A 9,575-nucleotide genomic window follows, 5' to 3' on the forward strand; every position below is an offset into this window, starting at 1 on the left:
GTCTAATGCGAAGACTATCATTTGAGAAATCTAGAAATAAATCTAAAAATACTATAAATAACTATAACTCATAAACTTACTGTCAACTCAAAAATGTAACACCGACTATGAGGTCGGGTGTGATGTACCCCAGCCACCTTTGCTCATGTGTATCTTCCACTGACACCAGCAAAACACTAAACTCAACACTGCAGCTCGTCCCCCACTCCCTTACCTCCAGCTACTGTAAAAACAGGATTTGCTTGGCAACAATAACATTAAATAATCTGTGTTTAAAATCGCGGGTATGACATACCCCACCTCACTCACGCTGGGTTAATGAAATCTTAATTATTTTAAATCCTTCATTTTCTCATATCTTAAGTTTTCTACCACTCTTACCTTCTCCCACTTAACATGTACTGTACATTTCTATCATCACATTATCAGATCTTAAACTCCTTTTGTACTCTTTCAATTTTTTCTGAAGATACTTCTCGTAACTCCATATCTCAGTTGGAGGAGGGAAGAGGATTATTTTTTAATATAGTTTAGTAAGAAAGGAGGATCAATTATGTCTCTTATTTTCAGACTTATATTCTTGATGTAATATTATTGTTTTTGTTTTAACTCTTAATATTCCTGAAAATGGATTATAGAAATCCAAAAGCACTAGGATAAAAAAAAATGGAAAAATCCAGAAAATCAGATTTTTTTTGTACAAATTATTAAACAAATTACTAGCTTAAATAATGATGTTTTGTATGCACATCATTTCTTCACTCAATAAGACAAAGTTTGTAACTTCAACCACAAAGTTAAGCATGCAAACCATTCTTTCTGGATCCTTTCAGATATAAATAACATACTACAATTTTTTTGAAAAATTTTAGATGAAAATTTAAAATTTATAAGTATTCCTTACACCCGCTTGCTGTAGAAATGTTTATCCAACAGACAATAATCAGTCATTAAAATATTTTTTTTTTCTCTCCTATAATTAATATTTAAATAAAAGAAAGAAAAAATACCTTTTCTTGTTTCTCTCTAACAAATTTGAAATGACATTTATAATTCTGAAATTAATTTATATAAAACTGCATTATCCCAAAGCATTCATTCAAACCACATTCATCACAAAACTGGGAAATGAATGGCCAATACATTTTCTATTTTCAAAATTATCGTATTCAATATATACTCTATGCAGACTATTGCAATCATATGTACACAAGACAAATAACAACACAATAAGTTTAGTATTCCTACATAACATTAGTTATGATTGTATACACTGCAAAATCAGTCATATAATATTGCTTTATATAATATAATGTCATATAATATTAGAATACTTAAAGGTTAATGCTTGATAATCATATTTAATCTTCAATTGACATTTATTGAACAATGGTATGTTAGCAGAAAATTTGAACATTGATCATTCCATAAATAGGAATGTCCTAAATCTATTTGTTCATCCAAATGCTTTCATAGAGCTGTGGACCCCCTTTTTTTTTTAAAGATAAGCCTCAGACCCTCATATTACTTGAACATTTTGGTATATGTGCAGTAGCTGTAGTTGAAAGGTTGATAGCAATATTCAAAACAAATGAGTCAAAAAAATATAGCATATCTAGAAGCTGTTCAATCTACATATCATGTTCCTTTATTTATTTTGAACATTCCTTCCACATCTGGTTCAGCATTTCCTACTTTTAACTTAGAAACTGTCTCCATGTTGAGCCTAATTTAATCTTTTTCTTCAGATAAAAAAATATATCAAAAAAGTTTGTGAACATAGTAGATATTTAAAGCTTTTACATCTTGTTTATTATAGTCAGAAAATATTTTTGTCACAGACCTTCTATATTGGTACTTGGTGAATGACTGTCATATGTGTTCCATTCAAATGTTCTTTCAAATTTTTTGAAAAAAAAATCTCTCTCTGGAGCTTTTGAATGGAGGGGGTTTGAAAAACAAGTAATGCTCCCAGTAGAACAAGAAATAATTAGTAGGTAAGTATAACATCATAAAAAATCAACACAACAAAAGTCAAAAATAAGAATAATTAGTAACACTGACTATAATTCAAAGAAATTCCAAACAATTGAAATGGTGCTACAATCTTTAAAAATAATATAGTCATTTCTTTCAGAGAAATAAATCATCAGCTGTTCTAATGGCCTTAAATCATGTCTTTCTCTAACAGGACTGATCAAGGTGGTTCATGAAACAGTACCTCTATCTCTGCATGTATTGCCTGGGTGCCTGAAGCTGAAGTATGCAACCCTTTCTTTATATTAGCTGCATGCTCCTGTAGCTTTGCCACAAGGGAGTGGGTGGTTATTCTGATATATTCTCTTTTTAGTTCTTGGTATTTCCTATGATAGTCCAATCTTTGATGATCTAGAAAAATATCTAATCATTCCAAGAATTGCAGATATGTTCAAAGTTTAAAACAGAATAAGACATTTCTGCTTAGTTTAGCTCTCTGGGCTTTCTCTGGGCTAAAGATTTCTTGTCTTTTGGTTTTTTGACAAGAATCATGTTTACTTTTGTAAACATCTGTGCCGACTGAAACTTTTCTCATCAGCTTTTTGCTGAGGAGACTCATTTCTGAGTATGCAGTTATGCTCATATAGACTTGTGCATCAGGTTCTGTTTTTATTTTTAACCCTGTGATGTTCCTCAGCTTTCTTTCAGGGGTCTACTGTTTTACTTCAGAATCTCTAAGAAATTTTCTATGGGGTGCACAATGGACCTTTTAGGTCAAGGTTTATTTGGCCTATTGGTCTCCCCAATACAATAAACAATGGTAGGCTGAAACATTGTTGGCTGCATGGTAGTTTATTAGAAAACAGTAATGATATAATATCTTGTTATTAAGGTAGAATGTCACCTTATTTGTGAATAAGTCTCAATTTGGATTCAATCACACAAAGCCACCCACTGCTTTAGAAGTTTTTTTTTATCATTGTCAGTTTATCAAATATACATTTTGATACTCATTGAAGGTCTATTAATATATCATCATGTTTTAATTAACAAATTTGCTTTACTTTCATTCTCTATGCACTGTTCTGTATTGTACATTTTTAAATTGAATTGTAATGTTATAAAACAGTACTTTCATATACATAATTTAATGCTTTGTCAGTTAAATGATATTTGAACAGACTTGATGATGTGAATGTAACTTAATGTATAATACATTAAGATTCCACATATTTATGTAACTCAATTATATTCATTGTAATTTATTTAATTAATGTGATTTTTCAGGTGTTCACATTAATCCAGAATGTCCAACACCACTATGTGCAGCTGGTTGCTTTGTGAAAGAAAATGATAAAAATGGTTGTCCGACATGTGCCTGTGAAGCTGAAAATGCACCTTTAAGTAAGTCTATATAATTCTGAATTATTAAACAAAACTTAATTTTAGCAAAATATCAAGAATCTACTGTATTTTATGGCATGTGAGACGTGACTTTAGTTCAAAGAAAAGACTAAAAAAAATCTTGTCCTGAATCTTACATCCCTTGTGGTCTCCCTTAGGCTACAGGTAACCTTTACCTAACTCAACTCTTGAATAAAAATGTTATAATAATATTCATGAGGATGGGAAATTCAATGGCATCAACAATGCTATAGAAACCCAACACAGTGCAACCAACTAATGCCACCTAGGCCAGACATTGGTTACATATCTCCCTTACCTCATACCAAATGGACTTTCCATCCCATTCCATGCACTTTTGCAGTGGATCTAAGTGGTTTAGGTTTGTGTATTAGTGGGGATTGATTCTATTAAATTTTGGTGCTTAAAGATTGAAGGGATAGAGAGATAAAGGAGGGTTGTGTATCATATTGTGAGAGGAGTCGGACTTAATGAAGATTTTACTCATTATTAGCATTTACAATTTTTTATAAAATTCATCCCTACTCTCAAAATGGCAAAAAAGCTTAATTTTATTTTAAAAATTTTGTATACAGTAGAGCCTCGATTATCCGACTCAATTGGGGACTGGGGTTGGTCGGATAATTGAAAAATTGGATAACCGAAAAATATGAAAAAATCCATTATTAGTATAGTATATTAGTATTAACCTACTTCACGTTGAATTTTCATCGATGTTAAGCCTAACAAATATTTTTTTAAAATAATCGTAGCTATTGTATCATTAAAAATTAGAAAATTAAGCCTCTTTTAAATACTGGCTCCCTTTCATGGTCGAATGAGTGTTGCCAGCTAAAACACGTAAAAATAATATTAAAGTAGCCAAGACATAGCCAAATATTGTAGCGCCACATCACTAGCAGACATTTGAAATTTGCTGACTAGGACAGTCGGTTAACCGAGGTATCGGTTAATCAGGGGTCGGATAATCGAGGCTCTACTGTATAACAAATGGAGCCACATGCAGTTTTAAATGTTGCTAGGAAAGTTAAGCAATGCATTGCTTGATTTTTTAGAGCTCAGTAAAAAAGCAATGATAATGAGTGTCAAAAGAACAGGATAGCTTAAATACATTAAATACTTTTCTTAAACATTTTGTGTTGAAATGGAAATGCATCTTATATGCTATAAAGTACAGTAAATTCAACCATATAAAACAAAAGTTCCATTTACTGTATCTCTCAGTTAAACTGCTTTTTTAGTTCAATCTTATTGTTATATTACAGCTGATTTGAAGACTTGTGTTCTTCCAAATTGCACTGGCCATAATTGTTATTATGCACTTGGAGAAGATGGGTGTCCTGACTGCTCTTGCGATCCACCCTGTGGAGTCTGTCCTCCAGATTGTCAAGAACAAACAGATGTTCCCGAAGGCAAATGCCCAATATGTATGTGCAATGAAATAGTCGAAAGCAGTAATAGTAAGTAATTACAGGTATTCATTATTGCTTTGAAAAACATAAATTTTGTTTAAATATAACAAATCTCATTTTTAAGTTGCTGAAGTAACAACTTGCCAAACACCAGTTTGTGAAGGGGTCAACTGTAATATCAAAATTGATGAAAATAACTGCACACAATGCATATGTGAGCCTGAATGCGATATTCCAGTCTGCAAACCTGGTTGCAAATTAGAAACAGATGTCTCCAAGGATAAATGTCCAAAATGTAACTGCTCAGTAGCCACTGGTGAGTTATCATTATCTCTAAATTTAATATTTTATTTAACAATTTTTATACTAAAATTGAATATATTCTTTCATTTTGTTTTTTTAGAAAAAAAACCTTGTCCCACACCTTTTTGTGAAGGAAGTAATTGCACAATGGTAATTGATGAAGACAACTGCACAAAATGTGTATGTGCTCCACAATGTCAACCACTTAAATGTGAAGAAGGTTGTACTTTAGAAAAGAATGTTTCAAAAGAAGAATGTCCACAGTGTGTATGTAAAGATGAAGACAAAGATAAAGTTAATGGTAAGTAATTTGAATGTACGTTAATCATTAATTACTTGTCTTCAACAATACAAAATAATAATTTAAAAACAGATTCAGATATTTCAATGTATAGCTATTTTGACTTGCTATTATATATATATGATTTAGCTTATTTAATAATAATCTTTGTATTATTTGATCTCAAATGAATATATTCATACCAAATTGGTTGTATCTAACAGCAATATTACACAAACACTCAAAAAACCAGCCAAAAGCATCTAATTTTGATATCAAAAACATTTTCATTTGTCTACAACAATCATCATCAGGTAATGGAATGTAATGCTTTTAAACATAACATTTAAGGTGATCAAATCTTGAGGAAAGTTATGAATGTGTTAGAAAGTTTATATTCCCCTTGACTGATGATACATTTGTGCATGTCAGAATTGATTGAAGTTATATCAGTTAGAATTGTAAACACATTTACAAAAAAATATATTTCTTGACAGACTATGCATGCAAGACGAGTCCATATCATTTGGTCCTTTCACATGCTATTGAGGCATTAGTGCCTCAATAGCATGTGAAAGGACCGAATGATATAGACTTGTCTTGCATGCATAGTCTGTCAAGAAATAATTTTTTTGTAAATGTGAATTCATCCTGGCAATTTTTTAAAAATCAAATGTATTCATTGTTCTATTCAGTTACCTGATGATGATTGTTGTAGACAAATGAAAAAGTTTGTGATATCAAAATTAGATGCTTTTGTCTGTGTTTTTGCATGTGTGTGTGTGTGATATAAATTTTAAATTCATTTTATCAATATCAATATAAAATGCAATATATTCTGTTTTAGTTCCCAAAACTAAAGAAGAAGAAGTATCTTCTGTAGAAGATACTACAATAGCTCCTGTTGTGGTAGAGACCACTACAGAAGTCAAATGTCCCGCACCGGACTGCAGAGGTTATAATTGCCGAATTCTAGTAGGCCTGAATGGATGTCAGACTTGCACCTGCGAAAGTAGGTGTCCACCTACCAGTTGCATTCCAGGATGCACCGTAGAAGAGAATCCTCCTCCGGATAAGTGTCCTGGCTGCATCTGTCATCTCACAGCAAAATCAGAAGGTCAGTTTCTGCAAAAATTCTCATTTAATTTAAATTAATGGAATAGCATTTAATTAAGTATAGTTGTTTTCACTTTTTTAGATCCAAAGGCAAATGAATCATGAAGATTCAATTGATGCAGCAGAGTAAATATTAGAAGCTCTATCATTCCATCAAAATTTTGAAAATTATGATTATTATATCTTACTGTGATTTGGTGTCGAGAGCACACGACGCAGTTCCATCATTATTTTACGAGGAGATTTCTCTGCAAAAGATCACCTTCCATTAAATATATATTTTATTCGACTGTTGTAATTCACTTATTTGTTTTCAGAAATTTAAATATATATTTGTATAAAAGATAATATGTGTTTTGTTATTTGAACTAAAGGATCACTATATAAAGATATTTCCTTCAAATTTCTAATCATAAACTATCAGAATGTTTCTGTACAAAAGAATCATCTGATTTTAAGAAGTAAAATCCAAAGGACAGAAAGGGTATATTGCTTTTGCTTTCCCAAATCTTGATCATAACACAATTACTTGAAAGAAAATTTCAATTTACATTATGATAGCTGAATGCTTTTGCTGTCGTACATAAATAAAAAATTTGCCTGTATGTATCTAGTAAAGATTATATACAAATACTCGTTGCATTTCTTCATCTTAACTGATTATATTATTATATAATTAACATCCAGAATATAAATAAAGCAAAAGGAAAATGAGATATAAACTAAAAACATTTTTGCAACTCATTATGATTAAAAGGATTGACTATTTCAGCATGCTATAAAGGACAAAAATATTTTAGATTCACTATTCCAACCACACACTATTCTTAATTCTTTTGAAGGTTTACATATACAAGCTCACACTAATAATGAATTTTGGCCAATTTCAATAATGCCAATCACAAGAAAGCTTAATCTGCACTGTTCTTTTGTTGACTGAAAGTAATTGTGTCATAATATACAGTATAACAGAAGTTCCCAACATATTTTAATTGGTTATAAACAAAAGAAAAGTCAAAATAGTTTATTGAAGACACAAAATATCAAAAAAGATTAGTTATCATATACTAGATACATCCAACACACCTTATTGCTGAGAAACATATATTTATTACACAAAACTAACGTTTTCGGCCCAATTTATGGGCCATCTTCAGGTTACCGTTGTTCGACTCTAATATAACATCGAACACGTTCAAAATTAAACCAAATTAGAACATACGTTTAAATTAAACTAATAGAATAAGCACAACCAAAATAAAACAATAAATAATAAAAAACCAAAATAACACAAAAANTTTATTTTGAAAAGGTTTCACACTTTTTACTGATGCTGAACAAAACAGTTTGTTAATATAATTAGCAATTAAATATAAGAAAGTTTAAGTTTGATTTTATAAAGAACACATTACGTTTAAATTAAACTAATAGAATAAGCACAACCAAAATAAAACAATAAATAATAAAAAACCAAAATAACACAAAAAAATGAAAAATAAAATACGGTGATTGGCCGCAAACACTAAGAAACAATTCCTTATACATTAACCCAGATATCTATTGAGTCACGGCAGATGCATTATTACGCGTGTTACTTCTTATTATGTATTTCCAGGATGATGGTAATATCGTCGCATCCTTATAATTTAAATATCTGTCAGCCAAACTCGCTCTGTAAATTTCGCATTTCTCAGTTATGGATGACAACATTGGCGAGCGTACTTTGTATAAATTGGGCCAAAAACGTTAGTTTTGTGTAATAAATATATGTTTCTCAGCAATAAGGTGTGTTGGATGTATCTAGTATATTGCTTAAGAGGCTGAGTCTGAGTAAGTGATTAGTTATCAGCTTAAATTATTAATAATGTAAAGGATTAATTTTTCCAGATGATTTTGTCAGAGTATGTGGTGAGAGCTGAACTAGTGCAAGAATCAAATGCACTTGCCAAATCACTAAATGAACATTCAAATATTGCTAACTCCTGGACAACAGTTTCTCCAACAGGAATGAATGCTTTGGTTCTTTCCGTGTATTTGAAAACTAAATACATGATTCGCCCATCATTAGTCTTAATGAATTTTACTTTTCACAAATATGAACCTTACAGAGTTTGTGCACAAGTTCCTATTTGTGTGGAATACTAATAATTTTAAAGTATATATGAAAATTTATTTAAACTATTAATTTTATTATGGAACCCCAAATTTCATTGCTAGGTTTCTGTGGAACATAAGTTGGGGAGTTGGGAATTATTGATTTGTAAAATAAATTTATTATAATGCTTTAGATATTCCTACAATATAAAATAAATATAAATATTAAAAATATAATAATCATAAACTTACTTGATAATTATCATGGTAGTAACCAGATCAAAGTGTGATACCAGCTTGGACGTTGCCCGGGTTAACAAGGTCTGCGTTTGTGGGTTAGGCAGAGGCTCACGTTAGAAAAATAGGCCACATTCTCCCTTGGTTACTGGTGGCAAAAGCAGCACCAGCCCAAGCATGGCTACTGCAATGCCCTCAACAGATGTGAGGAACCAAGCTAGCCTTGGTGTTTCTGTGGCAATGCATCCACAGACCACAAAGGCTGGAAAACCATACCAATGGATAAAATGGACATCAGAAATGAACGAGTTTATCATCCGTACTTACTACGCAATCACAAAACTCGAAACAAACGTGACAGCATACAGACAACAACTACACCATGGATTCATACAACAATATCCTTACCTCACTGTCACCGAACAAAGGGTTGTCGATCAAAAAGAACAATTATACACAACAACCTTATCCCACAAACAACACTTGAACTTATCAAACAACAGGTTGCTGATCAAATACATCAACAGACAGAAACATTTAACATTAACGAAGATCACGTAACCTGTCAGGATAATCCAGCAACAAGCATTGATAAAAGCATACATACAACAGCTACAACTAATGATACTACAGGCACTTCCTCATCCATCACTGATAACATAGACATAGATTTAGTTAATACACTCTCACTTATATTTCAGGAAACACTCACTAAATATACTGGTACAGAT

At 31.4% G+C, this 9,575-nt stretch overlaps 1 protein-coding gene across 1 annotated transcript; it reads left to right on the plus strand.

Moving 5' to 3' along the window:
- Nucleotides 1–3,264: 3,264 nt before the first annotated feature.
- On the plus strand, nt 3,265–6,861 carry LOC111641619 (uncharacterized protein DDB_G0274171-like; the record flags this gene model as incomplete). Its single annotated transcript, XM_023387821.1, has 6 exons — nt 3,265–3,381; nt 4,668–4,862; nt 4,939–5,130; nt 5,218–5,418; nt 6,245–6,514; nt 6,596–6,861. Coding segments are annotated over 6 exons (998 nt in total), but the record flags the coding sequence as incomplete, so codon positions are not given.
- Nucleotides 6,862–9,575: the final 2,714 nt, after the last annotated feature.

Source organism: Centruroides sculpturatus, unplaced genomic scaffold (assembly GCF_000671375.1).
Source record: "Centruroides sculpturatus isolate CEXI.00-Female unplaced genomic scaffold, Cexi_2.0 scaffold1087, whole genome shotgun sequence".
Classification (NCBI taxonomy): Eukaryota; Metazoa; Arthropoda; class Arachnida; order Scorpiones; family Buthidae; genus Centruroides; species Centruroides sculpturatus.